This window comes from Spea bombifrons, chromosome 10 (genome assembly GCF_027358695.1).
Source record: "Spea bombifrons isolate aSpeBom1 chromosome 10, aSpeBom1.2.pri, whole genome shotgun sequence".
Classification (NCBI taxonomy): Eukaryota; Metazoa; Chordata; class Amphibia; order Anura; family Pelobatidae; genus Spea; species Spea bombifrons.
In genome coordinates this window covers 26,730,373-26,756,359 of record NC_071096.1, presented here as the reverse complement: position 1 = coordinate 26,756,359, position 25,987 = coordinate 26,730,373, and the positions used below count along the sequence as shown (strand labels likewise).

The window sequence follows — 25,987 nt, the reverse complement described above, 5'->3', positions numbered from 1 at the left end:
TGCCTCCCACATCTGCCACTCCACGCTGCCTCCCACATCTGCCACTCCACGCTGCCTCCCACATATGCCACTCCACGCTGCCTCCCACATCTGCCACGCCACTCTACCCCCCACATGCCACTGTGCCTGGTACGCCTTATACCCCCTGAAACACCACTCCATCCTCCCCAGACATGCCACCCTGCCCTCCCCACATATGCCACGCCATGCTGCCTTCCACATCTGCCACTCCACGCTGCCTCCCACATATGCCACTGTGCCTGATACGCCTTATATCCCCTGATACCCCACTCCATCCTCCCCAGACATGCCACCCTGCCTCCCAGACATGCCACTTCTCTACCCCCAGATATGCCACTCTACCCCCAGATATGCCTTATACACCCTGATACACCACTCCGTCCTCCCCAGACATGCCACACTGCCCTCCCCACATATGCCTTATATACTGTATATGCCTTATACCCCCAGATATGTCACTTCACTGCCCCAGGATTTAGATTCCCCTAAATTAACCCTAAACTCCCCATTAACCATAACTGCCCCTAAATTAACCCTTAACACCCCCTTAACCACAGCATCCCCTAAATTAACCCTAAAGACCCCATCAACCACAACTGCCTCAAATTAACCCCAAACACCCCATTAACCACAGCTGCTCCTAAATTAACCCTAAACACCCTATTAACATAACTGCCCCTAAATTAACCCTAAACACCCAATTAACCATAACTGCCCCTAAATTAACCCTAAACACCCCACTAACCATAACTGCCCCTAAATTAACCCCCATCTCCCCTAACTTTCAGTAGCCCAAATATATATATATATATATATATATATATATATTACATACATATATATATATATATATATATATATATATATATACACATACATACATATATATATACATATATATACATATATACATATACTTACAGTTAGATGAGTGTCACAGCCATGTGGTTCTGGCCTGGAGAAGGAAGGGGCGGGGCCAGTTGTCACAGTGATTACAGGGAGGGGGAGTAAATAGGAGCTGCTGCTGTGAGACGGTTAGTCAGACTAAACGGATTATATAATGAGGGGGATTTTTCAGAGCGTTTGCTCTGAAAAAACCCTCATTTTATAATCGATAATAATCGATTCAACTAATCGATAATGAAATTCGTTGCCAACGAATTTCATTATCGATTATTATCGATTTTATCGATTAGTTGTTGCAGCCCTATTGCGATGTAAGTGCTTCCTTGTTTTGGAGCATATTTTAATGTCCCAACTAGACTTCTAGGACCTCTCCCACCACCCAGATGCCTCATAGATGGTGTCCGGATAGGGGTATACATTGCAGGCATGTCTTAATATGTTCAAAGCAACCCTGTACCACTAAATCAGATACATGGTGAGTTATACATCACTGTTATGATAAGAATTGCCAAAAATGGGGTAACTGGCATAGTGGTGGGCTATGAAATATATGACGTAACTTAAAACCCTTTGATTTGTTGTATGAATCTACTCGGTATGCACTGGCTTATTGGTTTGTGATGTACACCTATTGGTCATTTCAGCAATAACCATATGTATATGCGATTCCCATTTTTGTGCTTTTTTTGTGCATATTTTATGTGTCAGCCCTGAACCTTAACTTTCGTTAACAATAATATTTCCTATATCATTCCTCGACACCGTCTATTGCTTTTTAAAAGATTAAGAAAGGTGCTAAAAACAAAACAGGTTTAGAAATATTTATGCTAAGGGCCACTATATTACAAGTGACCAGAAAAAACTAAAAACGTATATATATAAAAGATGCTTATATGGTCCCATGGTTGGATGTGTAAAATATTCCCTATTGAAGGAGAATATAAAAAGCTCTTATAAAAGATATACATATTTTTCTGTTCAATCTATTAAATTGTAATAAAAAAAATGTACCTTTTACATATTCAGAAAAAAATATACTGCTATAATAAGCTTTAGTAGCATTATGCTAATGTAATGGTCTAATTTTTATGTCATTCAACCTTCAAAGCAAAACGCAAGCAAATTGCATGTAAGTTCGCGTGAATGCAGCAAAGCATTGCAAGAGGAAAGCATCATGGGAAACACAAACACTTAGCGGAGCAATGTTATCCATTTTATATCTGCTAACCATCAAATAGCATTGATTAATATTAATTTATGGGCTTTCATGCCACACTTTTCATTTAAAAAGACATGACAAGGTCTATTCTTAAAAGGGAGCAAACGTAAAGGACAGAGACAACTTAATGGGAAGAAATAATCATACAGAAAGTTTAGATGGCTGCCCCATGATATACAACGTAACATAGAATGTGCGATTCACACATATATTGATTATTTTAATCATTAAACGCCACCGCAATGGTTTTGTTTAGCACATGGAATTCTAGAATGTTGGATTTTGGGAAAAGTGATAGAACTGCTTTAAGCGGGAAGGCTTGGTTACAAATTAACCAACACCATAATTAACTTACAGAAAATAAGTGGCAACCTATAACCACACTCCTGGGTGCGATACGGACTGCACCATTAACTCAAAGTGCAAACAGATAAATCCCCACCAAGTGCCAGGGAAGCGTTCTCTTGCACAGTGTTCATGCAGATGACGGTGTCACCTGCACAGGCAATGGCAATGTTCCGTGAAAGCGTTCCATGGGCAGTGCCAGCAGTGTTCACTAAAGCCAACAATATTTAGCAAAACCCTTACCATGCAGAATAAAACAATTCAATACAACTTGGTCAGTTTTTACCAAGACAGAGTATCAAATAGGGTAGTATAGTATGCTCACAGCGGCAGAAAAGACCCCATGACAAAGCCAGCACAGATACGACAGAAGCTTTCATGGATGAATAGCTGCATCCTTAAAGGCTTACAACATACGGGAATTAATAACGCACTGAAATCCAAGACCTGCCCAAAAGTATTGGTGTCTTGGGTGCAGATCTTTCATTTTAGTGTTTCCTCTGATGTTTTAATCACAAAACGCAGAAACCTTTGAGAAGCTTCTTGGTTATTTTAGCAGCAACCTATCGGTGCCTGATTTTGCGTCACATGCCAATTAAGCGTTCCTGGAAAAAATGATTAATGAGACATTTTCCATGATTAAAGAATTATTTCTGTGAAGGGTTTGGGCAGTTAACAGTACTAGGAACGATGCTTCTAATTCTAGATTTAGTGCTATTTAGGATGGGCCAGCATCTTTTAATAAATAAGCCCTGTATTAGTGGCCTCTTTGTAGAGAAATTAGCCATGAATAACTTTACACTTCTATCTGGCTGGTTATTTGGTGTACCTTTAATCGCTCTTTAAATATTACTTGCAAACTAGATGTTTTATTTTCTAAACCCGATAAAGATTTGCCACTGAAAGCCTCCTCGGCTGCTTGGGGAAATGCATCTTACCTTTGTGTTTTGAATATAAAAGTCTCTAGAGGGGTCTGACACAGAGTTAACTAGAGACTATCTGTAAACACGCCGCAATTCTCCATACACGCACCCAACAAAACAAAAGGAGTAACATTAGGAAGCACCCAAGGGATCAGGACATGGGAATGCAGATCGCTCATCTTCCATGACTGATGTTGTTTATGACAATGTTTATAAACCCGTGAAAGAAAATCAACAACCACTACAATGACTGAATATATAGAGCATTGCATATACATATATATATATATATATTATCTGAGTACATGTATTTCTCTAAAAAGAGTGACCAATGAATCACCTGTATTTTTGCCCTAGAGCCTTCTCTCCTTTTTGGCTAGGGGTTTATAAACCCAACCACAGCATGCTGGGAGTCGCTTCATAACTGCTCTAATTATACTATGTCTTGCTTTTAATGGACCAATTCTCATAAAAAAAAAGTGTTACATTGCCAATGGATTTAAATACCCCCCCCCCAGAAGATCAAGCAAAGCTGCACAACAAATGAAGTATTCCAGCTATCTGCTCCGGTATATCCCCTACCATTTAATGGTACGGCACTTAATGGAGCTCTACTTCTGGACAACTGCATGCAAAGTATGGTCTGCAGGCATCTAAAGTATAAAAATCTGAAGGGGGGGGCGTTCTGTTGAATCATTTTGGAATAGGAGACATCCCTGCTACTTTAATACACTCAACACATCTAGTGAGTTAGTCATGACACTTCCCAGAAGCTTTAGCCGCAGCAAAACCTATTCTATGATACGTTTGTCCACTAGGACATTCTAAAGAATGGGGGCTGTATGTCTTGCCAGCTAAAATAATATTGTTAAATGTTATTACAAATTGATTGTTCTTGCTGATGAGTAGAAAACCTAGAAACATATTTTCCTCTTTCGCACTCAGATTCCTTGGCCAGTACAGCTAGATTTCCTTCCCAGAATTGAAGATATACTTTAGCTTATTAGTCAGGACAAAATGTCAATATCAAAAACAGTAGGAATCCAAACACTAAGCTGTTTTTTCCCCATTTTTTTTTTGGTAAAACTACAGAGGCACAAACGGAGTAAAACGCTGAAGAACACATCTCCTTTACCGCAGACAAGAAACTTGCCGAAAAAAAAAGATAAATAATAGATGTGATCGGGGATATGTGCTGGCAGAGCTACTGCTTCTTCCACAAGTTCTTGGAGCAGGAACACACAGAACCGTCCTCCATTCTGTTATTATTACCCATCATTCCCTGGGAGAAACAGAGTGAATCATTTGGTATCGCAAATAGTTTTTGTGCTACTTTTAAGTTCCGGCTCTCCAAAAAAAAAAAAAAAACCCCAGTAAACGATAGAACGTTAAGTTACTAAGACATACCTAATTTGCTGTGATGAATTGTGTGCATGCTTCAGTGATCAAAACTGCAGCTGAGACCCATTACATTTAATGATCTAGACATTTCTTGTAAAAACATTGAGGCATATATTGTTATGTCTATGTAAGCAACAAGAGTTTTCCTTCATCAGAAATCAAATAAAACGAAGGGTTTCATGAGTAAACAGCATCGCGGCGCACCTATAAAAACCGACTGCAAAGCACCAAAGTTTTAGGAAAATTAAATTTGCTCGGAACGCAGGCTTCACCCTAAACGAACTTCACTTTGCGGCACACTGTCCACAGAGAGAACCTTTATCTAAAACAATGAGCATTTAAACAGTTAAAAGGGGCTGAGAAACAAAAAACCCATTGGAATTCAGAATATGAATTCCATAAAGTCATCTTTGATTTACTACATAAACTCCCTTAGGATACTGGACTATTTGGTGAAGATGGTAAGATACACCAACTCTGACAACGCAACGCCTCATGAGATCACAATTGCAGAAACAAAATATAACTAAACTCTGGCCAGCATCTTCTTCAGGCTCTAATAGGTGCAACAGACCCCGGAAATGGTGCCCAAAGACTGGTGTTGGGTAATTCCCACCAGATACAAAAGCATTTGTACGGAGTGTAGAGTTGGGCCTAGTATGGGGAAGGAATGCACCTTCGGGCACCAGAGGGGTACAAAACTGAATTGTCTGGGAGCCGATTTCAACCTATAGACTCCACTATGTGTTTTAAAGGGTCCACCGCAGTGACTTTCTCCAGCGAGAACGGATGAGCTGGCCCAGCAGAATGTATTAGTAGATCCTTGAGGTAATATTTAAGCAAAGACGGTGAGAAGAAATATTACTGTGTACGGGTTTAGCAAATTAATTCTCATTAAATAAAGTAACACTGTAATGAACTTGATTTCTATATTCATATGCAACACTAGGAAGCCCAAACTCTGTTTATTATTAAGGTTTTAAGAGGTTTAATCTTTACCAATACATATAAATCAAGATATATCATTACCTAGCATTTTCTATTTGCTGTCAAAATTGTTAATTTGAAATTCCATTTGTACATTTTTTTCCCACACCGCAATAAAAAAATGCATAATCACAATTAAAAATGTGACTTTCCACCTCGGTGAAAGCTGATATTTGCACAGAATTACTATGCGTGGCTCTTATGAAATTAGGTAGCGTGTAATTAAGATTGTTAATTGGGTAAAACAGTTGGCCATTAAGACTATAATCAGGACATTGGTTTATGGTATTTACCAAGTTGAAAATAGAAGCAGTGACAGGATCTCGCTGGCTTTAAACCAACAGAAAATGAGGTAGTAAAAAATGTTGTGTGTTATAGCAAAACGCCATCCCAAATAAATATTTCATGAGTTAAAAATAAATTGTAGCTAAGAAGGGAGGTTGTCTTATCTAACGGGAATTTAGTAACAGACACACACACAACTTTATATATTTATAAGTACGTAAAGAAAAGTTTCCATCTATATTATAATGGGATTCTGTTGAAAACCTTATGCACAAAGAAACACAACATATAACCATAACTGTGAAGTCAGTTTTGCCCCCAAAGCAGCCAAAATCTAAAACAACACTGGACCTGCGGACACAAAGTCCATGCTTCAAGGGACCAAGAAGCTCTGTCCACTGTCTCTACTCAGATCCGCAGAGTCCAACAAAGTAGGTATTTAGAATTCACTATGTATACAGGTTTCATGCACATTTAGGTCATCTTTGCAATAATTTTTATTTTTCGTAAACACATCTACGATGATTTGACCCAAATGAAATCTGGGAAGTCATTTCTAGGTTCTTCCAAAGTTTAGCTGCTAAGGGAAGTGGTGAATGCGTTCTGACACTATTTTCTAGACACTATTTTCTACCATGCCAAGTTCAGTTGATTTGGATTTGCTGCTCGGTGACTACCCATGATGATAATTATTAGGTTTTATTTACTTAATATAAGCCAGGTGTAGCTGGAGAAGCTCACCCAATAGTGTGAATTCCTCACACAACATGATCATTTAATCAATCATGGGGGGTAAGTATCTTGTTCCTGAATCTTGATGAAAAGAACATCATGAGATATGGAGGCAAAAGAAAATTGCGTCATGTTGCCTGATGAGCAATCATCTTGTGTTACTTTGTGTAACTATAGGAATATTTTTTTACTTGTATATTTCAAAATATTACATGAAATAGTTACCTACAGTGTGGGATTTGTCGATGGGACAATATACATTTTCTAGAATTCAGTGACATATTCTGGCCTAGGTCAGGGGTGGAATGTGGTGTTGGATAAAGATCCTCTCACTCTATTTATTATTTGCACTGTTTAAATCATTCTGTTGGAGAGCGTATGCAATTTTTTCATTACAAAACGCTACTGAAAAAAAACATTCACATACAATAGTATAATGCAATAATAATATAATTACAAATTAGGAACACACGTTTTTATAAATACATATCACACATGTTTTATTTTGCTTAAATCCTCATCCATTTGCACACAGTGATGGGCTTATACGATCTATTTATGTAAAAACATAGATGTCTAGAGACTGAAAACAAAGGATGTATGGTAAAAATCTGCTTCCAGATGAGCAGAGTACCTAATCTCCTGCGGGGGTTCCTAGCTCAGGGCTCACTCACACGAATTAACACCAAATAAAAGTAGTAGCATGTGAGGTCAACAGGGACGACCTACGCTCTGTGACCAATCAGACGACTGGTCCCGAACCGGGCCAACGCATGACTGATTTACCCTGACCTGATCTGATTCTAAATGGAACCTGCTATACAGATGTTGTCAACCGATACAACAAAGAGGCAATAAAAGACCCTAAGAGATTCTGTATTCAGTCGGCAGCATTTAAAATAATGAGGCACGCGACGATGTGTTTGATTTCTTCTGGTATATACTTGTACATCGCTTTACCGGGAACACGGTCAGAGCAAACAAAGAGAAAAACGGTGCAATTCTGCAATTATTAGATTATTTTTGTACCAATAATAATACAACTTCAGCAAAAAGAAAAAAAGGGCAAATGGGTGTTCAGGAGGTTTTTTTTTTAATCTGCAGTCAATTATGTTATTTACATGGAAAATAGATGGCCTTGTGAGAAAAAGCTTGAATATTCAATTCTGCAAAAATATGTTAGAAATAAGGTTATTTTAAAAGGAAAATTCTTTTCTGACATTGGCTTAAAATATCTAAAAAGCTTAAAACCAAGTCTTCGAGAGAAGAACGTTTTGACAAAAAAAGAGAATGTTCATAGAGACTGGTTTTACAGGTATCACAAAAGAGGTAGTGAAAAAGCTTAGACTACTATAGTAGGGCCGCTTGTTAACCATTGTTAACCACAATTGGGTCAGAACCAAAAGGTAGTGGTGACTTGTCGACAAAAAGGGGGTTCCTGCATTAAGACAAAACAGTACCTGGGTTTGTTGGTACGTCTTGCATGTTTGTAGGAGATCTCCCCAAGAAGGACCAGCATCGCTAGCTCAGATCCCAACCCTTTGCCAGCTGACCATCGCTACTGTGATCAGAAATGCAGGGCTGCAGTCCCATGTTCCCAAATCAAATGTCTTGTCACAATGTATTTGACATAATTACTAAAAGAAGAATTACCTGAAGCTCTGTTTGAAAGAAGAACTTCTGCGGGCATTGAGAACAGTCATAGATTTTATCTTCTTGTCCATGTACGGCAAAGATGTGCTGCTGTAGCTTGTTGGCCTGTACAAAAACTGCAGAAAAGCACGAGGATTAAAACGCAAGTCGCAACTCTAAACGTATGCAAAACTATACTACCACACAGAGCAAAAACAAGCTGCCCAAATAGATGAATAAACTGACTGCTACATTCACAGAAATGCATAATATATATTGTTCCTATTGTTCAAAGAGGAAATAGTATGTATTAGACATAAGACACATCATACGCTGGAACGATGTCGGTTGGGAATAGAGTAATCCAGAGAATAAATTAATCAGCAGTCTTTGCATGAATGGATAGCATCATACTAATCAAATAATGCAATATATGAAACCCCATATACCTCAGGCCATGATCTATATACCCGACACTTAGAGGTGAAATGTTACCCCTTACAAAATGACACCAGGAGCATGTATTCATTCATTTTGGCTGAATTTTGGTTAAAATGGATGGTGGCTCAAAAGTGTAATTATCAACCAAAATAAGTTATTAACCTTAAATTTTAATAATCATTTCAAGTGTAACTGTAGCAGAGCTCAATGTGACGTGAGCATGTTTGTTACGCGCTGGCCTCCTGTCACCTATTGGCTGCATCTAACCAGCCAATTAGAAAGCGGTAATCAGATATATGCAGGGTGAAATCACATTCTTCGCATTGGACAAAAATAAAGAAAATAGAAACGCAATATCAAAAAATATTTGACACTGCGAAACCATATAAAATACTTAAAACAAAAGATACAGATTTTTTTTTCTCTATTAATTACCCTCCCCACACTGCCAGGTCTTTTGTAATAGAGCTACGGAATCTGCCGGCGCTCTATAAGTAAATGTCATGTAATATGACGTGATTAGGGATCTGTATCACAAGTCTGGTTTAGCATTTAGTTTGTTCACACTGCTCTGATACTGGAATGTAAGTACCAAGCAAGTCGCCTTAGGCGGCGTTGCCAAGGATGTGTTGTAGCTGTGTCGAAGATGCTTTTACACTCATACAGACACTCTCCGTTTATTTGTTTTAATTTGCAAACTGCTGCCTGTGGTCAATCATGAGTTTCGCCACAATCTTTTCATTATTTTCAAAGGGGGGAACTCCCACACACAAAGCGAGAAGACGTGGCATTTTACGTATAAACACATTTAGTCGTATCACGCCTAATTTCTTGTACTTCGCAAGCAGCACACGTGTAGGGAGGCAAAAATAAAACACATGCTACTTCAAAATATGTAGCCAGTGTGACATTTAAACCATCTTCTCCATATCAGGGGGTTTCGTACCACTTTCTGAATTGATAAAGAAAACGGTAATGTTGACCAGCTTCAAGGGTTCTAGATAGTGTCGCAGGTGCTGCAATCCCGATGTCCTCAATAATACCATGCATGGTGCTCCATGATTTGCATCCATGTTAATCGCGTGTTAATTGTGTATTAAAGTCAGCATTAACTGTGTGATGAGATATTAAGTGGAGAGGTCTTAAAACTCCAGCAAGATTACGTTTGTCAAGGACTGAGTTTTATTCCCATAGCCAACAAACTGTGTTTTTGGTGCCCACCTGTGGTCCTACCGGTTACTTTTATTAAACTTTTCGAGTTTCACATTTTAAAGTTTGATGCATTAGCATCCTATGTAGCCAGTCCTGATGTCTCACTCCCTCAGTTCATATTTAAATGACTCAAACATCCACCCAAACAATATTTAATGTCACTACGGAACACTATACTAACGCCAACAAAGTACTTTTAACATGGACCTGATAAACCTATAGTTAATCTGTAGTATTTGATCACTATATCAACCCTGCTGCAACCACCTATACATTTTTAATATCATATTTTGGGGGGGTAGGAGGCAATAAATAGGACTTTTACTATAAAACGGTACACTATTACATATAGATAATACAATCTGAATTCTTTTAGTGGAAGGAAACCATTGTGTGATTGCACAAAACATATGTCTTCGTACACCCAAAGAATTATATGCATGCACACCTTCACCCTGGACACACTTGGTTTAGAAGTAAACCATGCGCACGCACACACTCATACTTACCTGTAAAACAAACTGGACATTTGAACGTCCCTCCCATCCCTTCGAAGCTGTGCTCGATCAGGTGACACAGGAGCTTGGCAGGAGAGTCAAACATCTGGTTGCACAGTTTACACTCATGATTGATTCCTTCCTCTGTAAGGTCGAAATCAAACACACTTGTTAGTGACATGGAAGAACGTAATTTGAAATGCGACATTCTGCTGAGTAAAAGATTCAGCATACACACAATTTCAGGTAACACCAGGAATATAATGTTCAAATTCAGTCTTTCCGTGATAAATACTTGTTTGTAGCGAGGTAAGTGGTTAGATAACATGTTTTATTTTCACCAAAAAGAGAGGAGCCTTCTCTTATTAGAAGGTTCGAGCTGCCCCTGTTTTGTGAATAAACCCCTATGTTTTTTTTTAGCAAAGTATACTGGGAAAAAGGGTAATTTTAAGTACTTAGAATGCATTTGAAATATTTTTCCATGTATTGTTTAATATTTATAGTTCCTACTTTAAATCAGTAGATCAATAGTATCCATAGCACTTTTGCAGAGTACGACAGGAAGTGGGGGTTTAATATTCACTTCCTGGGGCAAAATACGGCGAAATAAACCAGTTGAACCATTTGAATTCACCAATTCTCATTAAAGGGGGTGTTTAGTGGTACTGGATGGCACACGTTTACAGCTAATTTGGATAATACCATTTCTAATAAGTGATTGTCTGCTCAAAATCCCAATACCTGAAGTAGGTAAAATATGTTTACATTTTTGTATGAATCAGAAGAGGTTATGCCTGCTTGGAATATTTCATAGCCAAGTGTGCTTTTACCAGATTTTTAGCTTCCATTAGGAAAGTCTACATTTGGACCACTGATAATCTACTTCTGGTACCTCTGTACATGCATATAAACGGTGATCGGAAACATTGTATACTATAATATTTCAGGGGAAATACCCAAATACAAACAATAGATTGTTATGTCTTTAGAGATAATTAGATGCAGATAATCTGTGTTTTACATGGTTCCCATTCACAAAAAAGTAAAGAATAGCATAAAGTGAATTCATATGCAACAAACAAACTTGTACCGGCACAATGCTGAGACTTCCAGACTCAACCCCGGGCATTGTACAGAAACATAATCAGGCACTTATGTGGACAAACATCACAAAGGGATGTATCGTGAATTATTTATGAACACATAGGTGCACACGACATCTTAACATAGCCATTATTTTCTGTTTGTGACAAGGAAGTATCAATGAAAATGTGATGGTGGACTGTCCTACTGCAAAGGCTTTGCCTATTATCTGTTTTTTAAAAAAAATGTATATTTTAATATCCAAGATATATATTTGTCACAAACACCATTCAACGTAGTAGCGTAACCTAAAGCCCAATCATAAAAAGAAAATAATTGGGGGGAAAACCCCCACTTTTTTTAATTACACCAAGTAACACAGAATAGTAAGACTATTCTTGGTAATTCACACTATTTATGCTAATTACCACTACGTCTTTCTCCAAAGTCCCCCTTAAATCTGTTTAACCCCTTCAGTGAACAGTAGCTGAACACGTTAAATACTACCCATTAGAAGTGAGTGATGCAAATACGATCTAAAAAAAATAAAATAAAAAAAATTGAATAGCAGCCTAATAAGCATTCATTTTCCACTTCACTACTCAAAAAAATAATAGGATGTGCTCTTGTTTAAAACAAGCAGGCCTGCTGGATTCTGTCAGGCTGAAACTATGTCAGGCCAAAGGAGGCACAGAGACAGCTTTGTGCACAAGTATCATGGGGAGATGATAGTATCCTGTAATGTTCTCACTACCTACTTTTGTCTGCAAAAGCATTTGATCCTTGACAGACAACTACTTATTTCCATAACGTCTAAAGGGGAGGGGGACCAATAGGAATCGGCGGCGATTATGCGAATCCTGAAGGTGAAACCTGGGCGGTGTGGTAAGATGTCAAAGGCAGGAATTTGTCTAATTTTTTTGGCTTATAATTTAGTTCCTATTAGAGAAGCACTGACCCTTCGGCACTGGTTCCACAATACCCATTCTTGGAACCCGGTCTTTTGGCGGGTACAAACGGGACAATATTCTCTATTTGCTGTGGCTTTTTGGCAGAATATTTTTCAACCTTAACTAGTAATTTATTTATTTACTATTTTACTATATTTTACTTTTTTTTTTTTTTTCTTCAATTTAATGGCATGTCAACCTGGCCCTTCCAGCAGTTAAGAAATTGTTCTAGAATTTTGGACTAATAACGTTAAATTGTTACAGCGGAAGATGCATTCAGTGGGGTTTTTTGTGTTTTTTTTCTTACCAATTTTACGGGCTGTGTCAATTACAGCAGCCTCCTGGTGGGCACGCGGTGTAATTAATAATAACGCATTTAGCTGATGCATCAATTGCTTTTTTAATTGTGCCAATCTGAAGCCCGCTAATGGCTGAGAATGGAGAAAAGAGCAAGTATGTATATGCTCAGAAGAATTGTCAATTGCGCGCCCCTGTCATTAGACTGTAACATGAGACGGCACGCAAATTCTCCATAGCACCTTATTTTGTTACATATTACAGTATCTCAGAGACGCAAGGCTGGCCTCCAGCGATGTCGGAAGCAGAACATATTACCCTCCGCCGTTATCATACACAGAAAGGATGCCATTATATTTATACAAACCATATAAACCATAAAAATCGTCAAATATTTAATGGACTTTTTTGTCTCTAGGACAGTTCCATGAATCCACCTTCTCTCTTATTTTAGCATGACGCACACTTTGAAGGGTAATTCTCCCCTTCTTTGCCTATCCAAATAAAATGATTCTAAAATGATTTCAGCTCCTGAGGCCCATCTACTATTTTGGACTTCACGACATGGACACACATTATTATTGATCTATATAGCACCATCATATGCCGCAGCGTGGTACAATACACATAGAGGAAGGTGTTCCTTTATTCCAAGGCTGTAAGCATCTTGTAGTAACACTGAAGCTTTATACTCGTATAGTATTGGCGATATGCGTTCCCTTTTTCATTACTACAAGAAAGAAAGGGATGTGCTGCATGAAACCTTCCCTCTGTTTGTTTCTAAAGCACCAAATCCTTCGCCTGCCCTATATTTCCTGCTCCTACATACTTTCTAATTAATCCAGAAGGAAATGTCTGAGCTCCCTTCATTTATTTCCCTGGAGGTTGCGTTTCCGATCTGTGTCAGGCAAAAAAAAAAAAAAAAAAAAAACAGGACTATCCTCTGGCTCCTGGGGCTCCAGGCGCACAAATGAGGTCTGCTACTGTTACCTTGGCACAGAGGGGACAAAAGACGCTTATCAAACACCGCTCTCTGACAATGAGGCACTATGGGGTTCTGCAAGGCTTGGGATTGATGGTACGGACAGCGAGTTTATCACCTGGGGAGCCTTCCAAAAATCTCTAGGGTTTACATTAGGTCAGTTGCCATGGAAACACTGAAAGAACTCAACCTCATAACTGACCCTTTTTTTTTTTTTTTTTTTTTAAGCCATGGGCCACTCGGGGCCAAAGCTGGAAATCAACTGGAAAATAATCTGGTCACATATATAAAAAAAGGAAAAAAATATTAAAGGGAAGACAGTACAGAGCGGCTTAATTATACAGGCTGGGGGTTGGTGATCTCTGTCACTTTAAATGCCAGCACAGAAAGAATATGGGTTTTGTGAATTGCTTTACTGTAATGGTGCGTTCCTGCGGTTTGTACACAAAATGTGCAAACATAACAAAAATAAACAGAAAATACTAAAGCACTATACCTACTTTGGCAGCATTATTTAGATGACATTGGGATTTTTGTGTATTTTTTAAAATAATTTTTTGCTTTAATTTTGTATATTTCATGTTAAACAAAATGGCTTTGTGACCAAATTTGACCACAAACATATTGGTCATCTGAGGCAAAGATGGTGATTTCAGGGACTAAACACAAATCTCTTAGAACGTAATGATACACTAGGTCAAGGTGACTATAACAGCATGTTCTACTGCGCCACCACCCTGCCAGAGACACTGAACCCTCCATGGACAGGCGCGCGTATCTATTCTTATGCGGCTAGCCCTCAATGAAAATAAATAATAAAATGTTCATTTTTAAATCATTTCTACAGTAACTCTAAAAAAGTAATTAATCATAAATAGCTCTTTGGAATCCCCCATAGTCCACATTTTGTTCCTACAACCCCTCTGCTAAAAACAATTACACAGCGCTGCTAATGGCCATTAAGGGGTTAAACCAGGACTTTCTACATAACGCTAGTATATAGTGCATTTACTGGACATATGTGAATAGGATAGAAAAAGCAGATGTATATTTTCTTAAACTAACCCATTGATCCTGCTGTTACATTTTTTTCTAAAAAAATGCAAAAAACAAAAAACGTAAACGAAATAGAAAATTTTGCTATTTCTACACATTTTTGCAAGTGTTTCAATCGTCATCCAAGGAAACCTACGCAAGCGTCAAGTAAAGGAGCGGACGTTCAGTTTGGGGGGTATGCTGCTAGGAGTTGTCATTTTTATCACAGGTAGAAAACCAAGTTGCGCATGTAATTCTGTCCTAAGACACGGACTCTCTCCTGAAATCCTTTGCCGTGTGGTTTTGTGCTTCAGTACACTTCCAATGACATCCACCTCCTTGGCTGTTTTTGTCAGCGCTACGTTTGGTCTGACAACAGATAATTGTCAGTGTCTTTCTCTGTGCATCTGGAGACTTGAGAGTAGAGATATTTTCTAGAGGCTTGGCTGGATTTGACAGGATCAGAGCCTCCTTTTGAGTTCTGGAACAGTAGGTGGCAGGATCTCACAGATCCTCGGTGACAAGCACGCGTTTTGTTGTGCCAGTTACGCAACTCGACAGTGATGCCCTTTTTAAAGCCCCCATTAGCCACAAAAATAGCAACCCGTTCATTTCCCTTAGGAGCCCAGGTGCACAGAACGAGGACGATACGAGTACAAGTCACACTTGGCCATTCAAGGACAAACAAAACCCAATACGGAACAGGCATTCTGCATTCAGTAAGCAAAAAGTGCAGAGGTTCTCCTCACTACATATATTTACAGCATTACAGTCCCATGATAAAAAAAAAAGAAAAAAAGATTTCTTATATGAAACCGAAACACTAACATAAGTTTACATTGTGTGATAGGCAACTGGTCAGTGAGTAGAATCCAAGGAATCTCATTTTATAATTTTATATATCAGTTGCACTTCATATGAAAAATCCGAACGCCTCTTCATCCAAAAATGCAATACGTTTCTTTAATATATGACACACATAGTGTTCTAGGCGGATCATGTCTCCAGCATGTACTTCTCTACATAGGGGAGAACATGGTCTTGATGCCTACAAAAGCAGCAGGGCTTAACCCAGACTTAATTTCAATTTGCAACGGTTTCATTTATAAGAGTAAAAATATATATTTACACAATTTGAGTTAAAAACACGAATACTCTCACTGATACTCTCAACCACCAAACGTGAGCTTCCAGAAAAGGCGGACATTATGGGAGCAAAGTGATTTGGAACGCAAAGATGGACACTAAGGAGGCATGCCTATACGACAGGACCAGCCCCGATATCCTAACCGGGAAGTGCTTGAGCCATACTCTTCCTCTCTTCACAGGGAAAGGCTGAGGCAATACAGTCTTCACTCAGAAATAGAATAACATGCTGGTAGCAGATTTAGATGATCGTCTGGCCATTTTGTATCTGAGTGAACTCATGAAAAAAAATTTACCGAATCATATATCAACGGTAAAAGTAGTAAAAAAAAAAAAAAGAATTGTGAATATGGTCATCAGGCTTTTGGATGCTGGAATATCACATCAAGCGCTTTCCACACCCCTATTTTCTCAATTGGGAAAGGAGATCCCAAAAATCATTTACATCATTTACAGGTGGTTTTAAAGTTTGACAGACAGATACTAATGCTGTAGACTCTAGTAAAGCGGAGAACTCTTATCAACGTACAGACAGACAATACTGCATTATGTCAAACATAAAAAGAAGGATCCCACATAGTTATTGGTTGTGTTAATTTAGTATTAGAGTGTACATAAGGGGATGTTTGTAATCAGCTCTCCAATAAACTCACAAATTACTCAAGTATTTTATAAGCTTGTTAAGAACAAATCACTCCCTCAGCTGGTATATAGTAAGTGATGAAGCATAAAAGGCCTCAAAACACACAAAAAAAGAGATTGTATTTGCTGTAAAGAACACCGGTATCCGGTGCCTGTTTGAACCAAATTCCAGCGGGGGGATAACACGGCGCTCGCGTCGTTCCTGTCATGGCTCCATTTTGACTTTTATATTAAAATGGGCATTGGCGTCTGTGAGGGCAGAAAAGGCCGTCCTCCTCCTAAACTCAATCCAACTTGAAGAAGCCTCCTGCCGTTACGCTGCCTGGTGAGGCATCTGTGGGAGCAGATTCAATTGAACTCATTTGCATAATGATGAAGCTTTTGGAGAGTGCGTGCAGTGTGAGATGGACAGGAGAAAATAGAAACGCCCTTTGAGCTCGCCGACAGAAGGCACTGCTTCGACTTTGAACGTGCACTCAAGCAAAATAATAATAAAACACCGGGCACGATGAAGGTTAAAGAGGTCACATCAAAACAAAACGGCGTGCCACTACGCCAACGGTTACCACCATAGTTCCGAGTGTGCATTTTTGAACTGTAACCACAAATGTTCAAAGCGAGACCTGCGTTTGACCCTTAAAACACAGCTAATTAGCTTTTGTTAGGTAATACGACATTGGCCAACTAAAGCATTCCTGCGCAATGGATTCTACTCCTTTTCTGCACAGGAAGGGTTAACACTTGCCCATTGGGTGCCAGAGGGCTCGGACAGCATACTCACCCCCCCAGTGGCACACGACGGGTAATAATTCTGCTGGTAGCCCAATCAGTTAACCCTTTGAGGTTACCATTCTGCTACCCCCCATAGCTCCTAATGTCAAAAGCTAAGAGATGATGTAAATTGGCATATCAACAATTAGAACAAAGCGAGACATGGCTAAACGGCTTTTGTCTCACAAACATGCTATTTAATGTCTACTGTTGTCATCCGTTACAGCTCCCTTCCTGCATAAAGATAGTATCCTACCAGGTTTTTTTTTTTTACCGCCAGGATTAATGCTATAAAATGTCAGTTCCAACAGTGAAATTTATCAACATTATGATATACCATAGAATCTGCCACCACAGACAAATGCGCTACATTAAAAATTTGTCTAGGGTTCCCAGGAGACATCGGCCTCTGCCATTCCTATAACAGTTTATGTATTTATACCATTAAATGGAACAGGGCGATAATTACGACTTCTTTTTTCAGGTAAACAACGGGATTGCATAAATCTGGGTCGGACTGAGATAGGGATAAGCTTTGTCACTGGCCTTCTAGTTGTGAATTATGTTATGGGTTTTTTTTTTTTTGTTTTCTTAAAAAAAAAAAATCTAAGCAAATATGAGTTAGCAGCAGGAAGCTAATAATGTGTCTCCAGCTGTTCCAGTTAACCTGCAAACGTGGCCATCTGCACCTCGGGAGAACAAGGGAAGGAGAGCGGGCGGGAGAGAGAGAGAATGGGATAGAAAAGCAGCTATCACTGCCATGCAGGCATCATGTATGGAAACCATAGGATGACCTTGGTTCCAGCCAACATGCTTTCAAATATGTATTTTAACGGTTCTTATTATAATGATCGTTTAATTGAACAAAATACATAAGGATGGACAAAAAAAAAAAAAAACGTTTGGGGCTCCCAAAATTATTTTTAACACGTGATCTGGGCTTGTATATGTAGGAGATTTAACATATAAATATCAAATTAAAAACCTAGACAAATAACCAGGACGCTGTAGGTCCTGATTTGGTAAAGCCACCTGCTCAAAGTCTGATATTTAATCTCTGAGACAATCTGTTTACGGAAGTCACTGGTATAAAAGTAAAATAATTATAAATTCCACCACTCTTCCAAAAAAATAAAAATAATAATAATATATATAATAACCCGAAGATGGTCCGTTTACGCGGAAGCAGGTTTTTCTAGACCTAGAGAGAAAGAAGAACTCTATTTCTGAGATAAAATGTATCTAGAGATGAGGCAGCCCCGTCACCTTACAATTACTAGATCTAGATCATGGCCGCTGCCCACCTCTGTGCATTATCCGCTCGGTATCCCCTCCTGTCATTATCTCCAGACTGCATTCGTCCGCGTCGGCTGCCTCAACCCTTGGGCTTGTTATTTACTGCATTGCAGATCTGTCCACTGAACTTTTTTTTTCACTCCCTTCTTTCTCTCACAGTGAATTCTTCCATTTAACATTGTACACCAAGTCTAGCACCTACATTACATAGGGAAGGGGAAAGGCTGCGTGTTAGGGCTGGTTCTTTTTTTTCTCTCCTTTTCCATTTAAATTGTTAAGAGTGATTCTAAAGCAATTCTTCCGTGGCCAAGTTGACTATATAACCAATAACTGTACGGAAGGGTAAAGTCTCACGGTTCTTAGACGTCTATGTCCTTTCTAGTTGGGGAATAGAATGTAGTTGTTCAATGAATCAAGTTAAAATTGGGGAAATTGTATGAGCAACATTTTTGACACAGTGGTAACCATGTAAAACCTTTGAAATCATATATTGTAAAAGCAGTGCCCTCTTCTTCTGTACCAGTATGTCTTGATATGCGGTACCTTTATTTATTTATATATATATATATATATATATATATATATATATATATATATGTATATATATATATATATATATACACACATACAAACAAACATACACATCTTAAGAAGACAATTAGAAACATATAAAAGAACCCCCATTCATCTTCAATTGTAAAGGGGCAGCAGTTTATCAGGTGAGATGTAGAACTCTTAACACGAATATCATCACATCAAGGATTTGAGATATTAAAGATGACAGTGTATTATTAGTGCGGCAGGGAATTCTCTGGAGCGCTCAAGGTATGATTTTTTTTTTAAAGAGAAAAACAAGTAAGATTGTTGAAATATCAATAATAATGCACACAAATCCATTAATGAAAAATGTGCGTTGGCATCCTAAAAGGCATTTTGAATGGCGCACCTACACGAGCAGATTTAACAGAAACATTAAAGTATCTCCCAGCTTATCAGAGACATCCGAATAAAGAAGAGACGGCTTCTCGAGTTTAGATCTCACGGTGCGCGCGGTGGTTCCAGACGTTGGCCGTGTTGAGCATACTGGCACATGTATGTCAGATCTTCTGTTAACCACGCCAGACTGGCACGGTAACAATATGCTGGGAGGCCTGGCAAATCCAACTTGTAGTCTTTCATGTGCCATGCAAGTGAATTGGGAGACTTTTATTTTGTTTTTTCTTTCCAAAAGGAAATTCTGACCGTTAACGACATTCTTCATTTGGGAAATTTGACATAGAATGGAAGAACATCTTTCTGTGTATAATTATATTTACAGACATTTACTGAGGGTTGGGGACAGGTAACCCTAAAAAGTAACTGCACATTTATAGGTGTTACATATTATCTTGCATTTATATATTAATTATTTTATATAGTGCCATCATATTCCATGGCGCTGTACAATGGGTAGACAGGACAGTGCATTCGGGGAAGAGGACGCTGCTCGCAAGCTTATAATCTAGAGACTAATCCACATTGATGTATTGATTATTTTTTGTTTTATATTTTTTTGGTCAATACATAAAGAGCCTTAAATGCATAATTTTGTTTTTATATTGTTAGAGAGAAAAACATGAAAACAAAAATCATACTAGAAGAGATACAATGTATTAATTGCACATTTTACCGAGGCAGGTCAAGACTCCTTTTGAATGTTTACTGTGGAGGCAATTACTTGGTAAATAATCCTAAGGTAATGTCCTATTTAACTTAATTGGGCTCAGAACTTTTACCGCTCATTATCGCTTAGTTTTGGAAGCTACTTTAATCTCTTGAAAACAACTTTCATATGTCGGAATATGGCATAAATTGAAAATAGGAAAGCATGTTATAAAAAGTGCCAATTGTTATTGCAACCCCTTTCTGCCGCCATTACGCATCATATGCATCATGAGGTTTTAGGAGGGCCAGATACATCCGATATCCCTAGTATGGTCCCCTTAAATTTACATGGTGTCCCCCTTACAAAATGTATAAAGGAATTCCGCAGAATGCTAGCTGAGGTGCTGGCAAGTGTGCAGGGATGGGGGTTCTAAAGAGACCACCAATGTAACATGTGCCCCCCATCGATTTTACCAAGGACACTTTCCTGCCAGTGACTGACAAGCCAATCGATAGCGAGAATCTTTGGACTGAGGAGGCAGGGAACTGCAGCTTCACCCTAAGGTGTTAATAACCTCTTCTGAAGACAGCACATGTAAGTACTCACAAAGTACTTTAACATGTGTTCTTCTTTGGTGAGGCTGTATGGGACACCCAAAAGTCCCTTTAAGGCCAGTGGCCAATAAGCAACATGTATGTGCTGGATACTCGGCGGCATGCTATACCATGCTACCCAACTGGTGGCAATAAAGGTAAATAGCGGGCACCATCCTACCAGGCTTGTGCGTGGTTTGCCTGATGAAAGAGGAGGTTATACACATGACAATAATGCCAAGTTGTTTATTATTATTATTATTGTTTTATATAGCAACATCATATTCCGTAGGCCTGTACAAGGGCTATTTATTGGGAATAAAAAATTTTTTTTGTTAAAAAGAGTAAATGAACCTGGGTGAATGGTGTAAAATGTCTGCAAAAGAATAAATCCAAAAGAACCGCGGAAGAACAGCACCTAGTAAAAATCCCCATCAATAAATCGAGATCATTTCACGTACTCGCTCGCACACGTGCATTTACCGTTATGTCCACAAGAGAGCACTGCAACCCGAACACTTATTGTCCCCTTTTTTTTGTAATAAATGCCTTGTATCCTCGCAGACTGCTATATAACTCAAAAATTATAATTAAAATGTCTTAGCTCCCGTATTTATAGTAACAGTTAAACTACTGTGCTTTCTCCAAGTCAGAGTCATTTTCTTGAGAACAGCACAGTTTATGGTGAACAGATCTTTGAAACTATACCACTGGGATACGGTACAGCCACATGTAACTCAATATATGTCAACAGCTGTAAAAATATTGGTAGGAGGAAGCGAAAAAAAAGGAGGGGGGTAAATAAAAAAAAGTCTATGAACACAGATCAAGACCCCCCCCCCACACCTCTTGAATCTAACCATGTTGAGATTCATCACCCCTCCCCCAAATAATTGGGCAATTTTAACGCAAGCTGTCATAAAAGCCAAGTCTTCTTTGAGGTTGGATGATCAAAAAGGTTCTAAATGAGAATGATTTCGACGTAGGAGGCCTCACGAGTGACCACGGCTATTCTCTGTAGCAGAAGGGTTTGTTCTAATCTTACCAACTGCACGCTTTCGTCAGAGCATATTCCCAGTGAGCTCGGAGCTCCCCAGGGCAAAGCTACAGTAAATTCTGGCTAATCCCCTCAGCATACAAATGAACCCCTAGTAAGAGCCGATGCTGGGCTAGCGAGGCTTACATATAACACAGGATCTGCCAGGCTTATGCATCAGCTAAACGAGCCAAACGCCGCTTAATTTCCAGATATTTATTATTATTATTATTTTTATTATTATTATTTGGAAAGCACTGCGGCTCTGTTAATGTGAAGAGATAAACCAAGCAATATAAAACCATATAAAAGCAGCAATCGCAGCCACTTACAGCATGTTCGGATTATAGACAATGCTACAAATGGCTGATGTGAATATACAGCAGTGGTTCGGCCACCATTTTTTCCCCCTGTGTTTGCGGATGTGGCTACGGCCACATTCTGATGACCAAAGCCCTGTCCTAGTTCTGCACAACTGCCCTGTGTTAAGGCACTCAGGTTTCATTCTAGGGCACTACATGGTTTTACGAGAGGATCGGGGGGTGTCTCTTGTGAAATCACTTGTCTGTAGAAGGCAAAAATGTAAAATGCGAGAATTATTTACATTAACCTATTATACCATTAAATACAGATATGCTGGAAAATAAACACAAAGGGAAGGAGTAGTAGATATTACTTGGTCCCCTCTGATTGCTGTCTGGCTCAACAGAAAACAAAACTATTGATTTGGGATAAGCAGTAAGGTTTTTTTATATAAATAATCCATTAGTTCTAATGTTTATTACATTAAATAATAGACACATACAGTAATTGTATACTGATAGGGTTTAGTAGCCAAGGCAAACAGGGAATGATATATCTATCCAGATACTGTAAACAGTATACATTGCCAGATATAAATACGTTTCTGAGAAATTATAAATGGCAGCTCCTGTTCTACACTCCATGCTATGCATTAATATAATTCTGGATATGAATAGAATAAAGAACATGACTCTATGGCAATGGTTCATATATAGTTAATGATCCCTTTAGATTCTAAGGTCTAATTAACATGGACCTCCATGCCATCTGCCTCTGTTTACATTTGTATATTTATGTATAATCTCATTGTACAAAACAGTGGAATGTGTTGGCTCCATAAAATAAATAATAATAGCAATAATAAATGTTATGCTCCTTGGAGAACCTTCCACCTTTAGAATCCTACGAGCACAAATTATTGACATTGGATGGGCAACGTATATATTTTCAGAGATGAAAAAAATATAAAGTAAAAAATGTGTAGGCTTATTGAGGAAGCAACTAGCTAGAGAAACATCTTGATCAGCCCACGCAGAGTTTAAACATTACACCAGTGGGTCCCAACTGGCATGAGATTCTATGTTCTGGCAGTGGGGTTCTGTTGGAAATGAAGATTATTGAAGATATTGAAGGAGGGGGGTGCTAAGGCTGGTGCAATAGTTGCATGACACCGGGTGCCCTGCTAACCAAGACTCTAAACCCCCAAAAAAATCTACAAAAAATCCCCAAAAAAGTCTACATGACCCTATGGTAGTCGAGTTGGCAGCTTATAAAGAGAGCGTGAGCTGTACTGAATATAATCACAGAGCGAGGTAAGTAAAAGAGGGATGCGGGTGTTTTACAGTCAGGTGTTATAGTGTGTTTGCGTGTATGGTGTCAGAATGTGTAGGTGTATTGTACTAGAGTGAGTGTGTGTGTGTTAGCCTGTGTGTGTATATGTTGAAGTGTGTGTTGGTTCCAAAGGATGGCACCAATGAAATTCTGCTCCAAGGCACCACTAACCCTATGCTCACCCCTGGAAATCATAGTTATAGCAGGGAATATGTCACAATTCTCCTAACATGCTCATCTCATATAAGATAGGAAGCGCTAGGCCAGTATTAGATACAACTCTAAATGCTACGGCCTTTAACAGTCTTGCTCCAAGGAGTGGCGGTACTGCCATTGTTGATATCGTCTTTATTAAAGGTTTGTTAGCATATGTTAACGTTGTATTTTCTGACGGAATAGCGAGACATGTTTTGTTTTATTTCTTGGGCTTCTATTTAGTGTTTTCATTTGCAGGCTCTTTCGGTACAACTGCTCAGCCATGTGCCTCTGGCCCCTCTGACACTAGGCGCTGAGTTCTAACTGCACCAGAGACATTCCCATGCCGAATTTCCCACTATTCCAATCAGTCAGCTCGGTGGTAGGGCTGGGATTTCAAACTTGCCACAGTATGAAGTCGCGTTTGGGCTCTGTTCCCTCCCCTCTCTCAGCTGGATGACGGCCTCCCCGTGAAATCAAAAGGCTTTACTGTCACGTCTGGGCTACATGTGATCACATGTGCAAGGCTGGAGAGGAATATGAATGCAGTTCTTGCTCCACCGTGGGGCCTCTGAGGTCCGTCCTGTTCATCTAGAGACCTCAAGGAAAGTATACCGAGGTCTCTTTTCATGTATATTACAACCGCTGACATTCCCTAGGTGCACTGCCGTGTGCAAACCAGGTGTGAAGGAATACAAGAACAATAGCTTCATGAAAACCTGCATCAACTCCGCAGAGCATGCATGCAGTATCAGGCTTGTTAAATCCATCCTTGATTTATAAAAGCTGTGACACATACCAGAGTGCCGTACAACTGAGAACAATATAGGAAATAGGATTGGTGGCCAAAATCAACACACTCATGTGCGGAAAGATGCATTTTATGCTCTACTATCTTTAACCATCATTGGGTACACATAAAAAATAATTAAAATCATTTGGTTTGGACATTCCCAACAGGTCATTGTCACCAAGACGTAATGTGGAAAAGAGAGGGTAAACCAAATTTGCCTAAAAGGCATTACTCCCTTATTCAACATTATTGTGTATAACCAATAACTATATGGAAGTGCTATCAACACTAAGAAGTGACACTGGCACAGCTGAGAACCAACTCAATGGATGTCTACAGATGTCTCATTTGGTGTATAAAATTACAACTCAAAGCTACTTTTACCACCTATTTTGACAACTAATTATTTTTTATTACGTTTTTATTATTTGGTAGTCAGTGTTATTATGTTGGAGACACTTTGTTTAGAAGTTGCCCTCAATGACTGATGGTGGCAGAGCCAGTATTATCAACATCCTATCTCTTCTCCTCACTCACCCTTACAAATGCTGCCTGAACCAAGTAATACGATAACAAAAATGGCAGAGATAACTCGACTTTCCACTATAGAAACATTTGTTCTGGTCTAGACTGGCTGGATCTGGCACACCAAATGCCGGGTGGGCCGCTGGCTAAGAGTGCCACATATTCAGCCAATCCACGGTGTGCGGCGGAGGCGGCCACTGGCTGAATACGTGTGAGCATAAAAACGTAGATAACGACCCAGCATATCCAGACGTAGCCGCACTTAAGTCATAGGGTTCCTAAAATATTTATATTCTATAGGATCGCTCACAAGGCCAAATGCTTTCGAACCTACCATCACCCGAAGAACCTTCTTTCAAATTCTATTGTTTCTCATGCACTGTTGCATGAACAGCCAATGCAAGCAGAGGTGATCTTATGGGTATGGTCATGAAATTTTACCCACAATGGAGGCTAAAGTGGAAATGTTATCTGAGGAAACAGTCTGTCATCCTAAAGGAAGGAGGAGTGATCGTGCACACTTGATAACATTTTCCACACACAAAAAAAGAAATAGTGAAAGAAAACATAATAATAATAAAATAAAAACAAAAATGTTATATATATATATATATATATATATATATATATATATATATATATATATATATATTATTTGGATGCACATTACTATAGCTCCAGATTTTAATAGTGTGAGTGCAAGAGGAGTTTGCCAATTACACGGCAGTACGAGCACACTGGTACTCAAACGGTTAAGAAAAC

At 39.0% G+C, this 25,987-nt stretch overlaps 1 protein-coding gene and 1 long non-coding RNA gene across 2 annotated transcripts in view; both read right to left on the bottom strand.

Annotated features, from left to right (window-relative positions):
* Window positions 1–25,987, bottom strand: part of ZNF423 (zinc finger protein 423) — a 124,048-nt gene that overhangs the window by 5,796 nt on the left and 92,265 nt on the right. The window contains exons 6-7 of the mRNA XM_053449711.1: window positions 10,614–10,745; window positions 8,473–8,588 (exon numbers count right to left, since the gene is read on the bottom strand). Coding sequence (XP_053305686.1) covers window positions 8,473–8,588; window positions 10,614–10,745 — 248 coding nt within the window. The remainder of the gene's footprint in view (window positions 1–8,472; window positions 8,589–10,613; window positions 10,746–25,987) is intronic.
* Window positions 25,119–25,590, bottom strand: LOC128467961 (uncharacterized). The gene is made up of 2 exons (XR_008345774.1): window positions 25,348–25,590; window positions 25,119–25,296 (listed from the first exon to the last, which is right to left on the bottom strand). It is a non-coding gene; the product is annotated as an uncharacterized LOC128467961 (long non-coding RNA).